This window comes from Pseudonaja textilis, chromosome Z (genome assembly GCF_049901715.1).
Source record: "Pseudonaja textilis isolate UNSWEBS1 chromosome Z, rPseTex1.2, whole genome shotgun sequence".
NCBI classification, from domain to species: domain Eukaryota; kingdom Metazoa; phylum Chordata; class Lepidosauria; order Squamata; family Elapidae; genus Pseudonaja; species Pseudonaja textilis.
The window spans coordinates 42,308,727-42,333,609 of NC_142008.1; the positions used below are offsets into that span (position 1 = coordinate 42,308,727).

At 32.8% G+C, this 24,883-nt stretch overlaps 1 protein-coding gene across 12 annotated transcripts in view; it reads right to left on the reverse strand.

Moving 5' to 3' along the window:
• Nucleotides 1-636: 636 nt before the first annotated feature.
• SATB1 (SATB homeobox 1) overlaps nt 637-24,883 on the reverse strand; it is a 107,191-nt gene continuing 82,944 nt past the window's right edge. For 6 of the 12 annotated variants that reach the window (XM_026708137.2, XM_087916605.1, XM_026708138.2 and 3 more), the window contains 3 exons: nt 9,538-9,741; nt 8,340-8,435; nt 637-2,335 (listed from right to left, as the gene is read on the reverse strand). In XM_026708137.2, the coding sequence (XP_026563922.1) occupies nt 1,835-2,335; nt 8,340-8,435; nt 9,538-9,741 (801 nt within the window). In that variant the 3' untranslated portion in view covers nt 637-1,834. The remainder of the gene's footprint in view (nt 2,336-8,339; nt 8,436-9,537; nt 9,742-24,883) is intronic. The other 6 variants (XM_087916610.1, XM_087916612.1, XM_087916609.1 and 3 more) reach the window with 2 other exon arrangements.

Consider the following 24,883-nt stretch of genomic DNA (forward strand, 5'->3'; position numbering starts at 1 on the left):
TTTCCATTTAAATGTTTAAATGGAATTTATAAAGACTTAATATGCTTTTATTTTTTAAATAATATATTCCTTAGTATTCTTTTGCATCATCACATCAGCTCCTACAAGCCTGAACATTTAATCCATGTGAAATCAAAACCGTATAATTTATTTTTACCAACATCATTATTAATGTTATTAAATAAAAACTTACCTAGCAAAGGTAATATATCCTTCCTCTTTTGTTTGTGTCTCCTAATGGTTATCTTAAAATGTGTATATGTTAGTGTAAGAAACAGTGTTATCATAAATTCAAATATTGTAAAACAAAACCAGCTGCATTCATTATAAGTGCATTACTGCCAGGAACTGTAAATATGTTTTTGCCTGATAGCCTTTTGACTCAATAATATCCTGCTATCTTTGTCTGCCAGGCAACTTTTAAAATCAAGTCGAGACAGGTTATGATTTTTACAGTAAAACTGAGTTTCAGAAAAGCATCTTTTCAGTTTCATAGTTTAGGATAATTTAAAATCCAAAATATAAATTCTTACTAAGGTGATTGAAAATGATCTTTCAAGATAATTAATAAAAAATCCAACACACTTTTTGGTGTTATTTCTGTAAGATACACAAATGCACACAAACCCTATCATATCATACCATACAAACAATTTTAATTGTGTAGTTACAGTCAATAACCACTCCTAGTCAGAACATTTCTGCATAAAGAAAATTGTGATACACTTATAAAAACAGCCAGCTGTAACAAAATAACTGGTGTTTTCATAGCAATAAACTCATAAAAAAGAAATACACCTTTATACAGAAAATTTATACAGCTGTAGCTTTAAAATTGATTGTAAACCAAAGGAAGACACATTGCAAACATCAATTATTTTCACATTAATTGCATAAGTTTCTAAGGTGATCTATTAGTTTGATTTACCTAAGCTTATTTGCATGATAGTAAAAATTGCATACAACAATAAGAGTGAAGCTTATAGTATGAATTGCTTGGATAACATAGAGCACTTTTTATAGGCAACTGTGTAAAGCACATTTTTTCTATTTAAAACTTTTAAGACACTTTGTTTTACTGCCCATCAAAATACACTTATAAATAGGAAAAAAAACCAATATGGTAACAAGAGAAGCAATATTACATTTAACGGAAACTTCTAAAATTAATTACAACATGATATTTAAAAATCTACAAATAAATAATGGGAAAAACCATGATTCACATTTTGTTTTCAAAAATTCATATAACAAATGAAAATGAAAAAGATACAGTGACTTCTTACTTTTGAAAAAAAATCTGAGTTACGGCAGTGCCATATAATACAAGGCATTTGTTGGCATATGTGAACTTTAAACTGCATCTCACAGTCTATAGTTCTTTTGTAACATACAATAGAGCAAGAGTAACTAACTCTTTTATCTTTTACTTAAATAAATGTTAAGCTTTCATAGATCAAGTGTGGAGTGTTAACAATAACTGGGAAAAAATAAAAACAATAAGTCACAAAATAATGCTTGTCTGAAAGCTCTAGAATAATAACAACAATAAGAAGAAAAACAACCCACAGATATCATGCTTATTGGATACATGTTGATGTACCCAGTGAACACAAATTAATATGAAACAATCTTCAATGCTTCATTTCTATCGCTGAAGCAGTTTGTAAAATATTTAGTGCAGTCTGTATTAGCCTTAATTTTTTTCAAATTTTGTGCAAGTTTTGGAAGATTCATAGGCCAAACAATGAATAAAGAGGTTGATGACAGTATACAGGATGGATTTTTCTTTTTATTAGTAAGCAGTTATGCTGTTGAATAAATACTATTTTTATCAGTCTTTCAATACAGTGTTACAGTCAGTATTCCCTTCTACTGATAACTCATCTTCTAATTTAACTGAAAAAAGTGTGTTCGTACTTTTGTCTTGGACACTCTCTTCCAAATCCTTAAGTAACTCATCTTCCTTATATTCTGCCACATCTACTTCTAAGCCTGAGTTATCTTTCAGCTTTCCATGGTGTTTGACATAGTATCGTTGGTTCTGAAAGAACTTGATAATGGTGTATTTTGGTAGGTCAAGCTGAGCTGACAGAGTCTGGATTGCTTCTTCATCTGGATACAGGCCTACATCTTGAATAAAACTCTGAAGAATGCCCAGAGCTTCTACGGAAATTTTTGTTCGTGGACGATTCTTTTGACGATTTTCATCCTCAGATTCAGCTGGTGATGCTACTGTTGGCTGCCTTGGGGGTAATCTGGGACCTGGGGGTGGGGGCTGCTGCTGCTGAGGCTGCTGCTGGGATGGCTGTTGCTGGGATTGCTGCTGCTGCTGCTGATAGACAATGAAAGAAAAGGTTAAGAACACACATTGAGAAAGACACTTTTATTAAAAAAGGAATAAAAAGATTTGTTTTCACCTATATTATTTAGAAACAACCATAACACTGTTTGATTTGCAATAGAATGCTTATCCCTCTGATTTTCATTTTCACCATCTTTTTTTTTCTTGCATAAATTTGTCTTTCCTAATTTATACAGTCTATAATCTAATATTCCTAATTAATATTAATTAATAATATTAAATACCAATGACTAATATTAATAGTAATGTCAATACTATTAATAGCATTAATACCAAGTAATACTATTAGAGTAGTATTAATACTATACTAATATATTAATACTATGTTAATATTAATAAAGTAGTAGTCTTTAGAAATAAAGACTAAATACAGATAGCATGTTGATAAAAATGTTAATGCTAATAATGGTTAACTAAACATTATCAATATTTCAATCAATAGTTCATAAATTGACCTCTGTATTATAATCAAAATATCCATGAATGATACTTACTTACTTTGGCATAAAAAGTTCAGGGCACTTTATATGTTTGAGTAATAAAAAACAGCACTTTCGTTCCAGATTATCAAAGATCAAAGAGTACGCATGTACAGTGCAGAAAAGTACTGAGACATCTCACCATTTGTATAGACATGAATCAGGGAATATTTGGATTTACAAAGGGAAGGGAGTCTGAGAAAAGTATGTGAGTCTGTAGATCATGCCTGATTTTTTAATTATGGTTCTTACCTATTATATATTGCAGTATGTTTGTAGTAGATAAATAGAGAAATGTGGGTCATCAAGTGACTGGACCCAACTTTATGACCATTTTATTGGGGTTGTTAAGTGAATCACTACAGTAATTAAGCAAATCATATTGTCAATAAGAGAATTACATAGTCATTAAATAAATCTGGCTTTCCTCATTGACTTTCTTGTTGAAAGCTGGCTGGGAAGGTTGCAAATTGGAATCACTCACTCACAAGATGCTGCAATTGTTGTAAATGAAAACTGTTTGCCGAGTGTTTGTGGGGGGTGGTATGACAGTTGCAACTTTGAGGAAGTATTGTAAGTATTGTCACTTTTTTCAACATCGTTGTAACTTTAAAGCATCATTAAATGAATAATCATAAATTGAGGACTATATATTTTCCATTGAAGGAACTATTTTGCTTGCAAATGTCATCTGATTCTAACAAGGAATTCCAAATGACTGGGTGTGATCACATTTTTTTAAAAGAGGAAAGAAGGAATCCTTATTCAACAAAATGATGTATGAACAAAAAGGTCTTCTTTGTTCATACAGTATGAGGAAAGTAAGGTTGAATGGTGAGGAAAGTAAGATTTTACACTTACTTTTGGCAAGAAAAAAATGTACAGATACAGAGTAGGTGATACCTGCCTCAGTAGTAACTGAGAAGGATCTAGCAGTCCTACTGGACAATCCCTTAAGTATGAGCCAGCAATGTGTTGCAGCTATCATGAAAGCCAGTGCAGTCCTAGGTTGCATCAATGGAGGGATACTATCAAGATCATATGAAGTGATAGAATCACTTTATACTGCACTGGTAAGACCACACTTGGAATACTGCATCCAGTTTTGGCCAGCATGATACAAAAAGAAATACTGAGACTCTAGAAAGTGCAGAGAACAACAAAGGGATTACGGACTGGAAGCTATATTATACAATGAATAGTTGCAGGAACTAAAAATGTCTAGTCTAATGAAGAAAAGCACTAGGGGTGACATGATGGCAGTCTTCTAATATTTGAGGGGCATTTTCAGAGAAGTGGGAGGGGCAATCTATTCTCCAATGTACCTGAAGCAAGACAAGAAGTAACGGATGGAAGCTTAACAAACAGAGATTCAACCTGGAATTAAATTTCCTGTCAGTGAGAATTATTAGTGGAACCGCTTGCCTCTAGAAGTAGTGAGTGCTCCATTATGTTTCTAAAAAAAATGTTATAGGTACTTTTGTATTTTTATATGCCATGTGTAATCTGGGTTTTTTCCTAGACTCATAACAAAGCTCAAAGAGCAAGTGGCAGTTGTGGCTAGGAGAGCCTTCTTGTTATGTACCAGCTGCATCTTTTCGTGGATCATGATGTCCTGCCCTCATTTCCTAGTCAACTCTCAGTTGAATTACCACAATATGTTTTACATTAGGCTACCCTTGAAGAATATTTGGAAACTACAGCTACCGTTTTCCCCTGAAAATATGACCTTGAAATTAAGTCCTAGCTTGATTTTTACATGTATGCCCAATTTAAGGCCTACCCCCAAAATAAGCCCTAATTGAGACCCCACCCACTCCAGGGTGCATGGGCAAAAATTATGCTAGGGTGGGGATGGGGTGGTGGTGGAGCTGCCCTACTACTTACCTTTGGATAGTTGCAACCAGACTTCGCACACCCTGATGCCTGCCTTGCCAGCCCATTTCTTCTGCAGACAGCACAGCTCTTCTGAAGGCCTCTGCAGCTGATAAGAGAGCTCTGAACTGATCCAGAGCTCTGCTATTGCCTGCAGAGGCCTTCAGGAAAGATGTACTGGCCTTGCCGGCCTCAGAAGAAGTTCCCATTGGCCTCTGATACTGAAAGGAATCCAGGGCGATGCACACAAGTGAGGTCAGTGGACAACATCCACACTCCCCCAAATAAGACCTGATGCCTTTTTTGGTGGTAAAAAAAAAAAAAGACCTGGTCTTATTTTTGGGAAAACATGGGTAGTACAGAATGCAATGGCACAGACAGTTCTGGAGGCTCCTTGGGTGGCACATGTAACACCATTTTATGCAAGCTGCATTATTTGGCAGTTTGCTTCCAGGGCCAAGGTTTGATTATTACCTTTAAAGCTCTTAATGGCACGGGACCAGGTTATAAGAGACACTGTCTTGCCCAATGGAACTGACTTGTCTTACTTGCATTGGCTGAAAGGGCCCTCTTTGGATCCCATTAGCCAAGGCATTTCAATTGATGGAGTCAAGGAGAAGAGACTTCTCTGCCCTGGCTCTCACTTCTGAAACATCCTGCTTCCTGTGGCAAGATCTTAAGTCTGCCTTAGGAGGCAAGATCATAAGTCTTCTGGTTTTAAAACCTGGGCCTTGGAGTTCTGATAGAGACATTCTATGGTGGATGTTGGAGACTGATTGGTTTTCTAATCTTGATTTTAATCTTTTTACGCTTATGCTTTTATTTTATTGTAATCTCCAAGAGTCACCTGGGCTAGTGAGTTTGGAGGCATATACATTAAATAAAAATATAATTCAAATAAATACTTCAGTACATAATATAAACCAAATTCTGCATTCATTTCTGAATTGTTGCATTCAAGTCTGCACTATATATTTATCAAAAAAGAAAAAAAGAAGAAAACCTATGTATTTAAATTGATAAAATGGCCAGTTTATAATAATATTTAAAGAATCAGGTTAAAAATTAGGAGACTATGAATTCTAGTCCTGCTTTAGGCACAAAGACAGCTGGGTGTCCTTGAGCTAGTTAGTTTAGTTTAGTCTTTGAAAAAAAGCAATGTCCAACATTTTTGAAAAAAATAAAAAGTCTGTAGGGACTTGTCCAGGCAATTTCTGAGAATTGGACAGAATTGAATGGAAGAAAAAAAAGAAGATCATGAATGAGAAGCACAAAATCTCTAGCATCAGAATAAGTTTTACATCAAATTAAGCCCAGAGTGGGCTTGGCCAAGGTGGGCATGGCCAGTTTGATATCACTCACGTCAGGGGCACCTGTGGTAGCCCAGGCACTCTGGTAGTGAAAACTGAGCTTGGAAGGGCTGTACACAGCCTTTGCAAGCTCAATTTTTGGCTGTGACGGCCTCCTGCAACCCTCTGTGTCAGCTCCATTTTTGCTGGCAGAAGCACTGTGACCAGTCCTTCGCTGTTTCCAGGGCAGCCCCACAGGCCAGATCTAAGCACCCCATGTGCCAGATCCAGCCCTTTGGCCTTGAGTTTGACACTCCTGGCCTATACTTTAAAATGGTTTAAAGTGCAAGTTATGCTTGCTGGGAAAGCCTAACTATGCAAACTTCCCCAGAAATATATTTTCTTCTAAAGATGTTCACTCTGAATGTATAAACATTGACAATGAAGAAAGCTGCCAAGTGTCAGAGCATGGTCACTGGGCAGCTTCATTGTCCCTTTGCTTGCATGGAAACTATCATTATTCAAATTATTACTAAGAACCGAAATCAGTATCTGTAAGCTAATTATTTAATTCAATGTTTAGCTCATCTCACAATTGTAGTACATAGTTTTCAAAAGTAATAGAACTTCATTTCTACCTTGTGTATTGGATAAATTACTGTAAACAGAACACACTTGGTTTTATGTTACACTTCAGTTGGCAAATTGGTCCTGAACTTTTAGCTAGTTAAATCTCTATAATAAACAATACATACGTTTTACAAAAAGAAAAACATATTTTGTTTACTACTAGTCTTATATTAAATAACAATTAACAAAGAGAATATAATCAATAACCTCAGAAATTTTCTCTGATAGGGAACACAATAAAAAGATATTTTAATAAATTAAGTTTGTTTTTAAAAAAAGAACAGTTGCATATGCCATATGTTACCATTTATTATCATTTACAATTATAAGAGACTGCCTGTATGAAGGGCTTGATAGTGTCAGCTATAGTTCAGAAAAACCTTAACTATTCAGCTATGAAGTTTAAATATCTCATAAAGTTGTAAGGAAAAAAGTCTCTCTCCCACCATGTGTGTGCATGGGTATGTATGTATAAAACAATGTTACACTACCCAAGAAGCTACTTTGAGAAACATGGACAAAATCTGGGACATAGATATAATAAAATATAAAATTATGAAATTAATTATTCTAGAGCACATTTAGCATCAAGTTAAACAATTTTGACAACTAACATAACTCTTGACATGCGTGGCTGGCCTAATACTTATGATTTCCATGTTGCATTATTGCTGACTATTGGCTATACTATTTGGGGCTCATAAAAACTGAAGCACCACAAGTTCCAATTTTTGATGAAAAATTCTACATTAACAGGTATCTCTATGTGTATAAACCATAAAATCTGCTGGGAATAATTACTAGTACGATACATTATAAGGGCAGAGACTTGTGTATATGAACAGCTTTCTTAGCTTATATGCTAGTACTCAAAGCCAGACAATACTAGATTTTTTTTATCTTGCCTTTTGAGTTGGATTGGTTATAATTTTAACTGATATTTATGTTTTAATTTATACTGCTAAAATTGAATGCCTTGAGTATGAAGTGGGATATAAAAATACACAATTAAATAAATAATGAAGCCATCCATGATTATTAGAACTGGTAGCTACTAATTTCAGTAGGGATTCATTTTTAAACATTTTAAGTCAACAAAATTTTATTAGCAGGTTGGATGACCTTGGAAATATATTGCTGCATAATTATTTCCTTTTATTTCTACATGTGGTAAGTGTATTCAAATAGGTGATTTCCAGGCTTTTGCAGTAACACTTTATAGTAAATTATTTGTTTACCCTCTTCAGCTAAATCACTCATTGTAAGCTACTTCACTTTTACAATTTTGATCAACCACTGTCCAATTGCTTCATTTGTTTTTGTTTTTTTTAATATCACAGTTATGCTAACTTCTGAAAAACTCTATAAATCACTTTCTGGTAAGCTTTATAAATAGCTTTTATAATACAATAAATGACTGAAAATCTTAGAGTAGTGAGTAATCCATTACTTATAGGGAAAAAAAAGTCCAAAGCTACATTTTAAACAGAATGGACTTAAAAAAGACACAATTTATTTATAATTTGTATTTAAAACTTGCCCTTTAAATACATTGTAGGCTGGGTTACAATAAAATGAAGCCTCAGCCATTCCTAAAAAAGACAGTTTACCCTGATTTGTTTATAAACGGAAAGAAACAGCTGGATCAAGTTCTAAAACCTCTCCATGTCTCTCCTACACATTAATCCTGTGCCAGCTCACCTGAGGAGCAGCACCCAGCCAAGGTCCAGTTGTCAGCAGGCCAGGTAAGAAAGCGCCTCTATGCTCTCCTTTCCCAAGGGTGGTGGGAGAGGGGCTCTAAAGGAAAAACAAACAAACATTGACTCATCCTAACTTTCAAACTGAGGGTAAGTAGGATGAGAAAACTGGGCCAAATCTATTCCTCTTCTGTGTGCTTCAATAAATCTTCAAACTTATTTTAAAGCTATGACACCTAAAATAGCTAAGCGTTATGCATTTATGAATTTATGACTACATGTGAGAGACTTACACCATTAAAAAAAAAAAGTTATCACTTTTAGCAAGTCACACAGTTGCTGGTATAAAAAGTGGTACAAAGGAAAAATGCTTCAAATTATTCTATTAGTGAGCCCATTTTAAAGCAATTTTTACATGTGCCCATTATTTTTTAAGTTTAAAAAGAACTTTGGAAATCCAACATGGAAGACCTGCCAACAGAGGGCTTCTAAAATTATTTTTCACAAATGCCTTTGCATTGAGAAAAAAAGTCACATATTCTACTGAAGATGAGTGTTTTAATTCATACTAAAATATTTCTATTTAACAAAACAAGAAGAGATAGAATCAGGGGTGGGATTCTACCAATTCGCACCTATTCGCTAGAACCGGTTGTTAACATTCTAAGCAGTTCGGAGAACTGGTTGTTAGAAGAAATTACTGGCCTAATCCTGTAAGGAAGGCAGGAAGGAAACATTACAGAAACTGCCTCTCCATTAACCCTTATTACATTCTTGGCAGGACCAGACTTCCTGTCTCCGGAACTTCTCCGGAGTTTTTTTTTTTTCCTTCCTTTGCTGGTACTTTGCTTGTGTGGAGTGACCATTCAAAGTTACAATGGCACTGAAAAATGTGACTTATGACTATTTTTCACACTTACGACTGTTGCAGCATCCCCACAGTCATGAGAGGCCAGGAGGCCACGAGATGCATGCCTCGATGTGAGTGATATTGAGTTGGCCACGCCCAGTCAATAACAAGACCACCAAGCCATGTCCACCCAGTCACATGACCACCAAGCCACGCCCACCAACTAACCCACCCCCACAGAACCGGTTGTTAAAAAATTTGAATCCCACCCCTGGGTCGAATGGTTTTCTCTTAAGAATAAATTGTTTTTTTTTTCCTTACTCCTAAACTGAATTGGTCAAGGTAAACTAACCTGCATTTGCTCTGCTGGAACATGAATAATGTGAGAAGGCCTGTCACCATGGTGATGAACTGCATTGCTTTCTTGTTCATAAATGGCATCTCGTTCAGGCTGAGGAAGACTGAGAAACCTCCGAATCATTGACAGATTCTCCCACAGAGTTCTATTGTCAGGTGAGGGATCTTCTTTCCAACGCAAGAGTTCACAGAGCCAGCCCTTAAGACAATGATCAGCAAAACATTAGATAACTTTATCAAAAATTTAGGTGCCCAAAAGCATTTTCCTTGGAAGCAAACTGAATAAACTGAGAACAAATTGAACATCTTTGCCCAATCTCACTTCATTGCTCTTCTTGAGAATCCTATAGACATTTCGTAGGCAAAATCTCAGAATATGAAGCTAGTGTCATGAATTTTACCAACCTAGTATACAAATATCTAGATTAAGAATAATTTTGAACTTGTTAAGAGAAATAAATTGCAGTACATCATTATTTCAAATGTACAAGAAAAAGGAACATGAAATTTGAGTTTGGTCTACTAGTATCTATAAGGTTGATTTTTATCTAATACAAATCTGCATCTGTATGATAGGAAAAAAACCATACCCATATTACTTAAAAAAAAGAATCATGATATTATTCTTTAATTCAGAATTAGATAATGTATCCTAGTTCACATTAATCATATAATTCAGAACCTATTTGAAGAAACATTACTGGGCAGACTATCTTCTTTCTTGGTAAGTGCTCAGAAGGGTTCTGCAGACAGATCAAAACCTGTTGATAATGTTCCAGCCAATTCAGTCTTCTGGTTTGATTTTTTTTTTTTGAAAATTATGATTTTAAGTATTATATGAACAGGATCATATTTTTGAATCACGTTGCATATATCCATGCAAACTATGTATAAAAGCACCTGCTTTAATCCAGATATGTTCTAGTAGAAAGCAAGCTTCAAAGTATGCCAAAAGATTGTCCCAAGAGAACTCTAGTAAATGCTAATTTGCTTCTAAAATAGATGCACAGATTTTTTTTCCTTAACGGTTTAGCAATTGCCTACATGCCATCTTAAATTATATCAATAGCATTAATTTTTTTTATATTTAAACTGAGCAAATATGACAAAAAACACCAATGTGTAGCTTTATCAGTCTAAATGCCTCAAGACAAATACAAAAATGATACATAATTGTCCATGCCAATTTAGGTTTAAATGCTAGAATGCTTTAACTATAGAATAGTTTAAAAATATTGTTAACATTAACTTCCTATTTTGAAATACTACTTATGAAGACCAATGTCTTATTACAATGTAATAAAAAATTAAAACACAGGAACAAATCCTGTTTAATCCACAGATTAAACTCTTAACAACCATTAGCAAAAATCAAAAATATTGATAATATAGTTTTTATTGATAATATAAAACATTTTAGGGTGTTTGTAAATTGTAGATAAAACACAGTGATAAATGGTATGGGCAGCCACTGAAAAGACCCTGGGAACTGCTAAGTATTATAAATATGGTATGTAGTTTTTTAAAAAGTTAATAAATATCTTAGTTTTAGTGGCAGACTCTCTGGTAGAAATGTTCCATGGAATAGTAGAACAGTGTGCTTTAGTTTTTCTTTTGGATTGATTCATGTTAATCTTTGATGACAAATATCCAGCACAGTTGCGTTATCCAGTGAAAAACTATTTTTTCAACACATACTGAACATATCATTTAGACAAAAAGACCACCAATTTCAATACACGCAAGAACCTTTGCTTGAAAATTTTTTCTAAAAAATGAAAATGGAGTTTAGAAAAGAAGTCTTGTTTGCAAGTTTTTCTTGGTGATAGAAATCAGCCCAAAGTTGGAATGTCTATTCTGTTCATTAAAGCAGACCAAAATTTTTGTTCTTTTTGCAAAAGCTTGGGAAGAAAAAATGTTGTTACTCTGAGAAATCCACTGAAGCGTTCTATGCTGGTGCATTAGACCATACTAGCTCTTACATATATGAAAGACAGAATTACTTAATGGTAATAAAAAAAATTGACAAGTGATTCTGCCTCATCTTCAACTTTAGTGGACTAAAGTAATGATGCCACATTAAAGCAAAGATACATTTGATCAAATAAATAGATGAAATATATCTATCTATAAAACACCCTTTCGTATATTCTTAATATTATCAAATTTTCTTATTTCTTAACAGTCTGCATGATTCAAAAAGTGAATCCAGAAAAAAAAAAAACCCACAACAAAATCTACCCATTTACAAAGTATTTTGCTCTTTTTCTCACTTCTATGTTTCGAGTGTCAACTTATCCTTATTAATTACCTATGTCCAATAAAACATTTCCAGTAGTTGGCTATTAACCTTTGCCCTGAAATAATACTTCCAATTCCTTCCCGCCTCAAATAGTGTGATGAATTGCATGTTTAAATACAGTAGCTTTTCTAGGGTGATCTAGTAATTTTAAAAGATTAAATGTAATGCATTTTGTCAAAATACAACCAAAACTTAAAACATGAAACATATCCTTTTTTATTATAAAAAATAAATTATCCCTAACTTGCTAATATTTTAAAATAATATTTAAATTTTTAGAAATATTTTTAATGAAGCAATATAGAATTTTTGTATCTTAAAATCTAAAACAAATATACAGTATTTGTAACTTTTCCCCCAAATATGTTAACTCCACAATTATTTGGCATATTTATTTATTTTACTCCTGAGAAACCCATCCCATCCTTACCCTTGTTGCCAGTGGAGATGCTTTTATAAAAAAATTCTTATTGAGTGGTAATTTGCATATTTTATTTGTTTAACAAAATGGCTAATAGGATTCAAACTCAACAAACAAATGAAACAAATAAAAATTTATATACATAACTTGTAATAGTTGTAACACTATTAAAAATGCATCATGCTTCAGATATTTCTCACTGGGAGCATGTTCATTTGGATAAAATCAAAACTGAAAGGTATGGCCTACACAACTGGAACTATGCCAGAAGTGAATGCATTACCATTCAGAGTGGCTAGTTTAATCTGGAACAATGGCTGAAATGTTTGTCGGGGGGGTCATTAAAATTACATATTCATTAAAAGCCCTCCTATATTGGTATATAAAAACACATATGGAAGACTGCCCTTAGGACTTGTACGTACTTGGAAAAAATACATCCTAAAACAACAGTAGGAACACCCTTCACTACTGTGCAGCAACTCTGCCAGGCAGCATTGCACTGCATATAAAGAAGGAGCAAAGAAAGCAAAATATAAACATTAGTCACATGTAAATATGTAGATGAACTTTCAGGATGTTACTACTTTTCAAACCGACAAAGTTTAATTTGACACCTTCTGTTGTAAAGCCTTTGTTTCTATTCAAAATCACGCCTTTAGCTGCTATCAATCACTACACTCTCTCTCTATTACTTAAGATACTGGCATGGGGCCTGGGATAAGCTGAAAATGCCATGCAGATGAATTCTGAGATAATGTGTTCAAACCTGTTATATACAACACAAATCCTGTAAAGTTATGTATTGTAAACCTACATTTATTGAGAAGCCAAGTTTAAAATCCATCTGCCACAAAGGAAAACCTGCTATGCACTTTTATAGTAGCTGAGTGACATATGTAAGTCTTGCTACAGTTAACAAAAAATGAAAGGGAGGCAACTAAGTATCCCCCCGCCAACAATGCTATTAGAGAACCATAAAATTTTAAAACAGAAAATCAATTGCCAAACAATTCAGTGGCAATTATATAAGATGTTTTAAAAAAAGAAAAACAAAACAGCAGTGTTATTTGTAATGCTTTTGCATCTTATTATTGCAAGAGCCATAAATTTCTGATTTCAAAAAGTTTTGGTAAATTATTTTACTGCTTGGCATTAAAATAATTTACCAAAATGTGAATTATAAATTAGTAAGAATGAATAATGCTGTCCAAACAAACATAAATAAAGCTTTTGGTTTTAATTTTTATTGTAATAGAATATAACCCCATATCCACTGAAACCAAGGATAAAGATATAATTTGGACTGACAAGACAAGGGGCTAGATCTTCAAGTTAACCATGGCTGCAATGGGATATCACTATCTGTATGTATTTTCTAGTAAAATTAACCCACAATACTTTAGAATGCAAATGCTTTCATCACATATGCCCAAAATATTTAGCAACAAAGCATATCAAACATGGTATTGCTCTTCTGCTCTGGTACCCACTCCTATTTTAATTTTTTTTAAATGATGTAATAAGATTTTTCCATTGAAAAGGCTAACTCATGCTTCCTAATCTTAGTATTATGAGAGTTTTTTCTTTTCTAAAATTATATGCGAATGCATTTTGTTGTATCTCTGTAGTTTAATGTATCACAAAAACACACAGTATTAAAAGAAATCAGTCTAAATATGCATAATATTTGATACAAATATTTTCATGAAAAGCATGAATTACGTTTCATATGTAGTAAGAACAGGGTTTAAGTACATAATCCATTAAGCAGTAGTTCTGAGTAAAAAGGAATTCAGTCTTGTAGGCTAAACTGCAATACGCATTTTGAATGAGCTCATTGTCAACAACAACCAACTGTAAAGCTAGCAATTTATCATTCAGCAAATAATTTTCTAGTTTCATAAAGAATCAGTAAGTGTTCCTTATGCTAATGAAGACTGTTTTTAATCTGCCCACAAAAATGCTAATAGAGGGTAATTTTTCCCATTTAGAAAACTGATGGCACTCAAACATAATTTCATACCAGTGTTTTACAAACTGGATAAAATGGACTTCCAAAATAATGAGTCACTTTATTTTTTCACCTTTACACCAAAAGGAGAAAACAGGTTAAAAATCATTAAAACAGTATACGTCTCTCTGTCTGTCTGGCTGCCTGCCCCCCACACCCCCAAATAATCTACACACACACAAACTCAGATACTTTCCCCTCTAATAAGAGGACTGCATAAGTATATAAGGAAAGCAAACTCATTGAACTTTCTTTGGGTACCAATCTCCAAGATCAAAAGATTGGTCATACTTGAGAATCATGCTTTGAACAATGAGATACATAATGGTGGCAAAAGATTACTGAAAGCATTTTAAATTATTTACTAGGTTAAAAGTGTACTTTAAATACATCAAATTTCACATCATTGGGGCCATTTTTGGTGGCAAAGTGGTATTGATCTTTCCAAATGCTTAAAATTAACTATTTCCAGAAGGTCATTATTTGATTAAAGGCATTAAAGCTGAGGCTAGAAAAGATGCATTGTCTTATATCTCATTCTAATAAACTTGTAATTTAATCAGAACCACCTTCCTCATGTCCAGAAATAAAAACATTTGCCTTGATTTTTTCTCTCTTTATCTCTAATAACCCCATTTAAATATTACAGCATTCTTAAAACAATCTCCATTACTACAGACTTCTTTATAATAAAAGGGTACATACTTGTTAAAAAGAATATAAAATTTCTGCTTTCAATATATAACTAAACTTTTCCCTATATAACTAGGATTTGCAATACATTCAAAGCAGCTGTCTGGATATATTGCATTAACAATTCTTAACCCTCTCCAAAAGCCCAAAGTCTATCATGCAGACCTTGGAAAATACTCTGCATGTCCAGGAAAGTGTCTCATCAAATTACCTGCTCAGGTCTAACGATCAATGAGAGATTCTGATAGTTGGAATTCAGTAATATAAAGTAGGCACATATGTCCCATCTCAACTACATATACTAAATTAGAAGTGCAATTTCTAGTGCAATTGCAAATCATATGTGTGAGTCATAGAGGCATACATTTTTTTTCAGAGAAAAAAAACCTACATTTCAAGAATAACTCTCCATATTGACTTTCTTCATTGCTGAATATTCCCATAAATAATGTTTCTATGGCCATACAGATGAAGTTTGTTCTTTAGAAATGAAGAGTTCCGATACATAAGTGTACATATAAAAAGGATTATCAGAATGTGGTTGAAACAGTCACTACAGTACTATCAAATTGTAGCTCCATGTCTGAAAGAAATTTTAATATCTTTTTTTGTTTTCAAGTAGTTCTGTTATAGCTTCATCGGACAAGGAGCTGCTTCTATTCAGTGCATTGATGGCTATGGCTGGCCCTATTATTGCCTGGGTTTAGCAATATAACAATGAGTCTCCAAAGAATTGGCCCAGTGCTACTCTTCATTAGGTGAATCACCATTCTTGTTGAAAGAGCATAATTTTTGGCTTGATTAAAATAACTGCAATATTATATTGTTCCTTTACTGCTTCTATAAATGAAGAATCCAAGATATGGGTAATAAGAAAAAAAGCCTATATTCTGAATGTATTTTCATATACATAATTAGGACACAGGAAGAAAATTTAATAGATAACTAAAAAAAACACCAAATAGTTTATCCCAACTTATTGAAAAAGATGTGTCTTCTGACCATTTAAATGTGCTGCCAATCTGTATGAGAAGACAGGAAAGTCTTGCCTGTCACAGATAGGTCTGTGAACTCAACAGGAATTAAGCAAATGTGATAACAAAATAAACCACTATTTATCAATGATTAAAACTTACAACAGCCTCAGAAAGTAATTTATGATCTGTCCTTGAAGTTGGGACACTCTTACCAGCCCTGTAGTCACATGATCACAATTCAGGCACTTGGCAACTGATTCACATTTACAACTGTTGCAGTGTACTGTAACAAAAATATTAGGTTCATCAATATTTGGGCAAGTGTGACTTTATAATATGATCTGTAGATCAGATTCCATAAACAATATGTAGAAATAAATAACATAGAATAATATTGGATAGAGAGTGTGCTTGGTATAGTGGTTAAGGTATTAGGTTATAATTCAGGAAATTGATTTCCAGTCCCACCTCAGGCACAAAGTCAGCTGGATGACCTTGGGCCAGCTACCTTCACTCATTTCCTAAAAAGGAGTCCTAAAAAGGAGACAGTGGAAAATTATTCTCCAAGAATCGGACTTGATTGAATGGAAGAAAAAAATGTATAAGTATATTTTAAACGGTTATATAAAATATATTTCTAAAAACTCATAATTAGCTTTATTCCAACTTTGTGTTTTTGTTCTAGTAAGATTTAAAAAAAAACAAGTCAAACTTGAGATTTCTAGTTTTTGCTGTATTCCAATTATCTAAATTTGAGCTATTGTTTGCCTAAATTATCTATTCCCTTATATTAGATACCATTTTATTTGCACAATCTTTCTTTCTCTCTCATTTGCATACATTTGCAGCATTTGTTCCACATGCTCTTTCCTGATTACAACTACAAATACACAAAAATGTTGCAAAACCAGCAAAAATTACTGAATTTGCAGATTTAAACCTCTATGTCTTTGTTGAGTAAAGAAAACTGCAACTGTCCATCCTCAGCCCTGATTGGAAAAATGAAATGTTTTAAATATTCTACCCATCAAAATATCCTCACCATCCTGCTTATATTTCAGTATTATATATCTATTTCATTTTTTTTGCAATTTAGTTGGTGCATATGTTTTGAAATACAGCTAATATTTCTAGATATATTAAGAACAGAGTAATATTTTACAAACTGTAATGTCAACAGAATTAAGCAGCAACTATCCAATTTGAAACTGAGCTTCCCATAAATGCTGGTCACAGGCAGATAATGACTTTCATATACCCATTCTTTGATACGTGAAACAATGTTCCTTTTCTGATTTTGATACAAAGATATAATTAGATACATTATATATGAAATATCTGGGGTACTTGAAAGTGTTATAGAAATGCCAGAAATTATTACATACCAAGTACCCCTTGAGACTCTAAAAATGGCACTCAAAGCTTTAACAATTTATATTTAACTTAACACAGAACTGCATCTACCTCAAAGGAAAGCAATTTAAAATCAACCTTCAAAGAGCAAATATAGACTGCAGACAAAAATCCTGCATCATATATATCTTCTCCATAGGATCAGCTGAAACTTATCCTGATATTCCCAATAAATGTGTTGTTATAACATATTTATTTAGTTGCATGTATTTTATATGTATCCCCACTCATATAGTAGAAGCCACATTTCAAAGAAAGCCAAATTAAGAACAAAAAAATGTTTTAATATTATTGTGCTCTAATAACCACCAATAAAAATAACTCCTTGTAAAATAACATGTCATATTTATAAAATTAATTTATCCTGTATCTGGTTACACAAGATATTTTTATATACACAGTCTACTCTTTCATACATAAAATGCATTCACATAACATTCTTTTCCATCCTATCTGGAGAAACAGTAAAAACAATAGTGAAGAAATCTAAATGCAGATGGAATGGGGAAGGGAAAGAAGAGAGGGTAGCTGCATTGGGGGAAAATATAGGAACAAAATTGTATGAAGATTTGAGGGAGGAGTAGAGGGAAATAGAAGGAAAAATAAAACGGAGAAACTTTGTTTAGGCATTTCAGAAAAGATCAAAGTTTGTCATAGAATAGGCTCTTCCAATGCATTGAATGACTATTTTGTTTCAAATATTTTTTTTTATTATGCTCAATGTCCAGATGTGGGTACAATTCAGCAACAATGTTACAGGATGAAAAGGGGATTTGAATATAGTTAAGGGTACAATTTACTCAAAAGAGAGAAAAAAGAGGAAGAAAAGTTATTTAGAGCAGGAATATCAGACTTTATTTAAATATGTAAGAGAGTGAAAATTGCAAGAATTAACTGCTAAGTACAAAGGTATAATAGTATAACATACCTTTATATTACAGTAATATACAGTAATATTACTGTAACTACAGTAAGTACAAAGGTATATTACCAAATAACCATTTAGTTAACCATTTAAATGCTGATATATTAAAACATTTAGATAAATAAAATATATAACATATAAATACTCTAAAATAATAACTTTCCACTTGAAATACTTTGAATATAATTGATTTTACTTATTTGGTTCCTACATGTTTATTATGAAATAATTTACAGCTCTATAAGAGGAGGAGAGAAAATAAGAGAAGGATTAAAAAAAATAGAATGGTTCAAGGATTTTGAATTATCAGGTTTAGTCTGATGTTAAATGTCATCTAGTTTTAAGTATTATGGTGAAAAGTTTAGCTAATCTGTGAGTGATGTCGAGATTTGAATCTGAATAGAGGTAGATTCATAATATTGTATGTTATAGAAATTGTCCATTCTTCTTGGCACTTGCAGAAAAAGGGTGCTTACAGTGTTACTTCGATGGCCCTTGTAGAAACTATGGAAGGATGTGTTATTTCAACTTCCCTAGAATCGCAAGGCCACAGATCAGAGGTGGTATTTACCAGGTTCTGACCAGTTCTGGAGAACTGGTAGCAGAAATTTTGAGTAGTTCGGAGAACTGGCAAATACCACCTTTGATTGGCCCCACCCCCATCTATTCTCTGCCTTCGGAGTCACAGCTGATCGGCTGGGTCTTTTTTGTTGCCCTACACAGGAGAATGGAGCTGGAAAGCAGATTACTGCGGTGGGAGGGAATGGGATTTTGCAGTAACCTTCCCCTGCCACACCCACCAAACTACGCTACATCTACCAAGTCACGCCCACAGAACCGGTAGAAAAAAAAAATTGAATCCCACCACTGCCACAGATGCTGGGATGTGGGGATTTTTGCCAAATATAAAGTACTGAAAGAAACATCTGGTGCCTAGTCTTGAAAAATCCTTTTCTCAATTAATAGAATGTTTACAAGACATTTGCTGGTCCCAAGAATCTGAATGTAGGAGATTCTAGAGATCTGAGAGAGCTGACTTAAGACTGATATTCAGTGTCACTCAATCTTTGAAGCGCTAGCATTTGGGCCTGAGTATAGTCCAAAGCTATCATGGAATTTGCAGGCAATCCAGCAATATAGTTTTTGCTCCATGTCAAAATAGAACTACCTATCTGTCTCCCCATCCTCAAAAACTTCTTGTTTTCTTTAATAGAATATTTCCACTCAACACCTTTCATTTGATGGCAACCTCCAGAAAAATCTCTTAAGTTACAAAGGATAGCTTTATGGGATGTGACAAGGAAGGGGAGGCTAAAAAAACCTCCTTTGCATATATATATATATATATATATATGGATCTTTGGTTGTTCGGGTTTTCTCACGTAAGATTCAAAGTGTCCAGGCAACGTTTCGATGAAGTCTCATTCATCATCATCAGGCCTCTGTCTTTGGCTCTTGCTTTTCAGAGTGATGAGGTTGCAGCTGCTTTTTCTTTCTAGTTAGAAAGAAAAAGCAGCTGCAACCTCACATCACTCTGAAAAGCAAGAGCCAAAGACAGAGGCCTGATGATGATGAATGAAACTTCATCGAAACGCTGCCTCAGACACTTTGAATCTTACGCGGGAGAAAACCAACAACCAAAGATCCACATACAAATACCAGAGAACCTCAGAAAATATATATATATATATATATATATATATATATATATATATATATATATATATATATATATATATATATATATATATATATATATATATATATATATATTGCATATATATATATATATATATATATATATATATATATATATATATATATATATATTGCATATATATATACACATACACATACACATATATACATCTGAACCACTAACTGGGTTTATTCAAATAATAAAACATCAGCTTAATTTCATTTCTCTGAAATTTATACATTTAACTAAAGAAATGCACTTGCAAACCTTGAAATACAAGGATTTTGTTATGGACATATCTTAAAGTTAACTGCAAAGAATGCACATAACTGAACTGGGAAGGTCAACCACAAAAAGAACTGTTTTAACAATCTTTATTCCTACTCAGATTCCTCACATTGCAAAATATAAATATTTTTACATTAGCATTAAAATAATAACTAACCTTGTTAAATAAATATGTATTAATAATCAAGTCATTTGATTATTGAAAATCACATATGGACCTCAAAATCTGCTTTTGATTCAAGATGGATCAAATATCAATTTTGATTAATATTTGTCCCAAAAATTTATTTGATTTAAAATGAAAATGAAAAAATAGTAAGTTATTAATGCTATATTTACACTTAAGATAAACTTAAAATTTATACCATATTTTAGGCTCCACTGAGAAAATATATGCAGGATTTTGTTATTAGTATAATAAAATAAAATATGTTATTACATTTATTAATTTAATCAATTAAAACCTTTCAGAAAGATACTTCTGTCTGAAAACAAAATCCTGCATACATTTTCTCAGAAGTTTTATGTTCAATTGAGTTTTCTTTCAGATAACTGTGCATAGAATATTATATAAATTTTAAGTTTACTTAACTGTAAATATAGCATTAATAGCATTTTTTAATTTCTCAAATATTATTTTAAATCAAAGGAATGTTAGAAAGAAATTCTGTAGAGGGCTGGAATGCTTTCAACCAGCAAGACCTCTGAATATAAAATCACATTTAGCGTGATCAGAAAGAAGAACAATCTAGAAAAAAAACTCCAAACAATATGGGAATGATAGTTATTTGGAATGCTGCTGATTAGAGCAGAACAATATCAGCCACTTCGTTGTTCTCAGTGCATACCTGGACCAGACAGAGCTTGAGGTGAATGTAGTAATTTATGCACAAAGGTCATACATATCCACCTATCTTGATTAGACACACATGCAAGCAAAATATGCACATAGCCAGATTACTCCTGTTTGAGAAAGTACAGCATGCACATGTTACTTCAGCACACAGAAGAAAATACAGATACTTCCTACAGAAATTGAGATACTTCCTATAGTATGTGAGTTCTAGTCCTGCCTTAGCCATAAAAGCTGGCTGGTAGACTTTGGGTCAGTTTCCCTGTCTCAGACCAACTCACATCATAGAGCTGTGGGGAAAATAGGAAAAAGAATGTGATATTTGTTCATTGCCTTGAGTTAGTTACAAAATGATAAAAATGGGATTTAAAAAAAATCTTAAAAAACCAAACAAGTAAATAAAAGATGCTGCTAGTAAAAAGGTTGAAAAGAATTCCAGAAGTTTTTCCGAACTGGTTTAGCTCTACCAAATGGTACCACAACATACAAAATACATTTTAAAAACTAGTCTACTGAAAGCATGGGTACAGAGACAAATCTAATTTTCTTTTCATCATAATTTAGTATGATAATGTATAGAATTACTGATATCTTGTATAGATGAAATATGTATGAACACAACCTCTCCAATTTTATTAAGTTATTGGAAAATATGACCATTAATGCAAAATAAAATTGTCCCTACATAATGTTACACTTAGTTTGTCTTATTTTATTTATTTATTTTTCCTAACTCTAGGTTTCATGAAATTACTTATCCAGTAGAATAAATGCCATTCATAAATTCTTAATTAAAGTCATTATCTACAATATTACTCATTGTAATACAGTGTATTAAGATTTACATTCTTATGTAATAAAAATAAAATGACTAACCATGGGTACTCAAACTCATAATCTGTCCTTCATTCCTTCTTTCCAACTGTTTTCTATAATACGATACTATTATATTGCAAATTGCAATTATAGGCAAAAATATATTGGTCAAAAAGGTTCTTAAAATTAAAATAAGATAAATCATATGTCAGTTCATAAATCGAGGCCTGAATGTTAAATTACAAATTGTAATTCATATCATAAAACGGATTGCTAGGGTTTAAACAGTCACTATGCTTTTGTTAAAATATGAAATTACATAAAAAGCCAGCTGGGTGATTTTGGTCCAGTCACTCTCCTTCAGCCCAGCTCACCTCACAGGGTTGTTATTATGGGGAAAATAGGAGAAAAATGGATTACTAGCCAGTCTTGAGTTATAAAAATAAAAAGGCATGATTTTGGGGAGGCTACTTTTTACCCTTGGAAATGTTTAGGACAATGAAAATAATGAATGTTTCCTCAGCCCCTGCTCACATTCTTCAAGTCTTTCAACTTGTATATTATAATAGCTTTCTATTGTTATGACTAATCATACTCCTTCATAATAAGGATTTTTAATTCTACTTTTAATCTTTACTTAAAATTTTGTTACGAGGGAAATCTTAGCACACTTATGATGAATTCTACAAGGAATCTGTATGACAAGAAACAGAGAACAGCAATGAGCCCACATTATACCGTATTTTTAAACCAAGCAAAGATTGTAAGAATATTACTTTTCAAGAGTATCACATTTTATTTATATTTTTCAGGTATTGTTAAATATTTTGTTATTACATTTTTCCTGATGTAAATTATTATGAAAAACGAATTTCTTTTATGCATGTAATCAACCACAATTCACTTTAATTTCAATTAGTTCTTGATAAAACAGGAGTTCCTCCTATAGCATCGTCCTATAATTGTAACTTTTACTGACATGTTTTAAACATACAACAATAATACTTATATTATCATAGTTATCAACTAATCGGTTTCTATGGAATGAAATTATTACCTCTCTTCTGATCACCTGTTACTTCTACTTATTAACTATAGCTTCTCTAATTATTGCAAAATTCCAAAGCTTAATTAGTCTTTTGATTTTCCAGGCTCTAGTGATCTATATATTTGGTTATAAAAACTGACATAAGATTTTATTAGTTATCTTTGCATGAGATCTTAGTGCATTGTTAAAACCGATGCAATTCATTTTTAATCTGTTCAGGTGACTTCAGTTTTCAGGAATGCACAGAATTCTGCTAACAATTTCTCCACACAAAGAGAAATATTGCGAGAATAACGAATTCTAAAACAACAACAACCCTGGAACATTGGCCCTAAGCAAATACAAAGTTTCTCAGTCATGCCATCTTTAACCTTTTCCCTGGTAATGACACCAACTCTGTTGTACAGTTTAGCAAAAAATTAGCATGACATAACGTGAGGAAGCTATGTACTACCTTTATTATTATCATTTTAAAAGTAGCAATATATATCCTTAGATATCTTCTCTGGCTTGGAAATATACAGTATAGCCACTTAAAGAAAGCCACTATAGAATTCATAATATTCAAATAGTATGGTTAGGAATGTCCTTGAAAAATTTGCAAGTTCTAACACGTACTTGCCCTGATAAACCTATTAGATCTATATTTCAGGCCTATATCAAAACAAACCAACAAACTAACAACCCCTGTAAAAGTATTTACATTTTTATTTTAAATAATCCTGCAAATAACTTTTATTCATAGGTATGAATCAGATCAAAGGGCTGGATCACTGTTCTCTGTGTAATATTTATTAGGTCAATGACCAGAAACATAAAGCAAACAGGAATAAAAGGTAAGAAGTAGAATCAGAGTAAGGCAAATGAACACAATTGTATATTGACCAGTATAAGTAAATCAAATGGTACTTTGAACATCATCATCATTAATATATTATATCATATATTCACTAATAAATCCAATATATTAAGACTACACACCAGAACATATATCCTCCAAAAATTATTTAAAATAACCAAATGTTTTACTAATGAAAATAGGACTCCTATAATCAGTTTTGCAAAAATTTAATTATTGCATAAATGATGGCGGGATTTAAGTTTGCAGAAATTCATGTAAAAATTGTCTGGTCTCCTTAGGAATCTATTAGGGGAAGGATGTATATTGATCTAATATTCCTGTAGAATTTGCACCGTAATCAAACACAACATGTTTCAACCTTCCTTTTACTACATGTACATGTTTGCTTTGCTATAGTATTTTCTTATTCCTGCTTTGCAAAAGTATTGATGGGAGCATGTTAAATCTAACTCTAAAAATGCTGCTGTGAGAAAGTTGGGTCTTTCAGATGTCTTGCTAGTTTCCATATGCCCAAGGATCACTATTGTAGCCAATAGAACACCCAGGAGAAATTCACAAGGAGTACACAAACCAATAGCACTCCAGCAATAATCTTTTCAGGAAATAGAATCTGAATAAAATTCTCTGATATTGCTTATATAATATAGTTATCATATCTTATCCTCCAAAGTTATTTTGACTTCACTAAAGTTTTGTTTCTTTACTGAGGGATCAAAACAAAGTAATGCAAGCATTTTATGTATACACATATATCTGTTATTCTATTCTATTCCTGTTATTCTATTCTACCCTACCCTACTCAATTCCATTCCATTCCATATGTATACGCACACACACACACATGCATGCATATGTATATGTACATATGGAATGTACATATATGCAATATTTATGTGCATATTTGTGTGTGTGTGTGTGTGTGTGTGTGTGTGTGTGTGTATGTTTTCTTAAGTTTTTGTGGGTACTTACATGTATGGTATTTGGCTTTGTTCGGGTATTTTCCACGTCATCATTCCACATCATAATGATG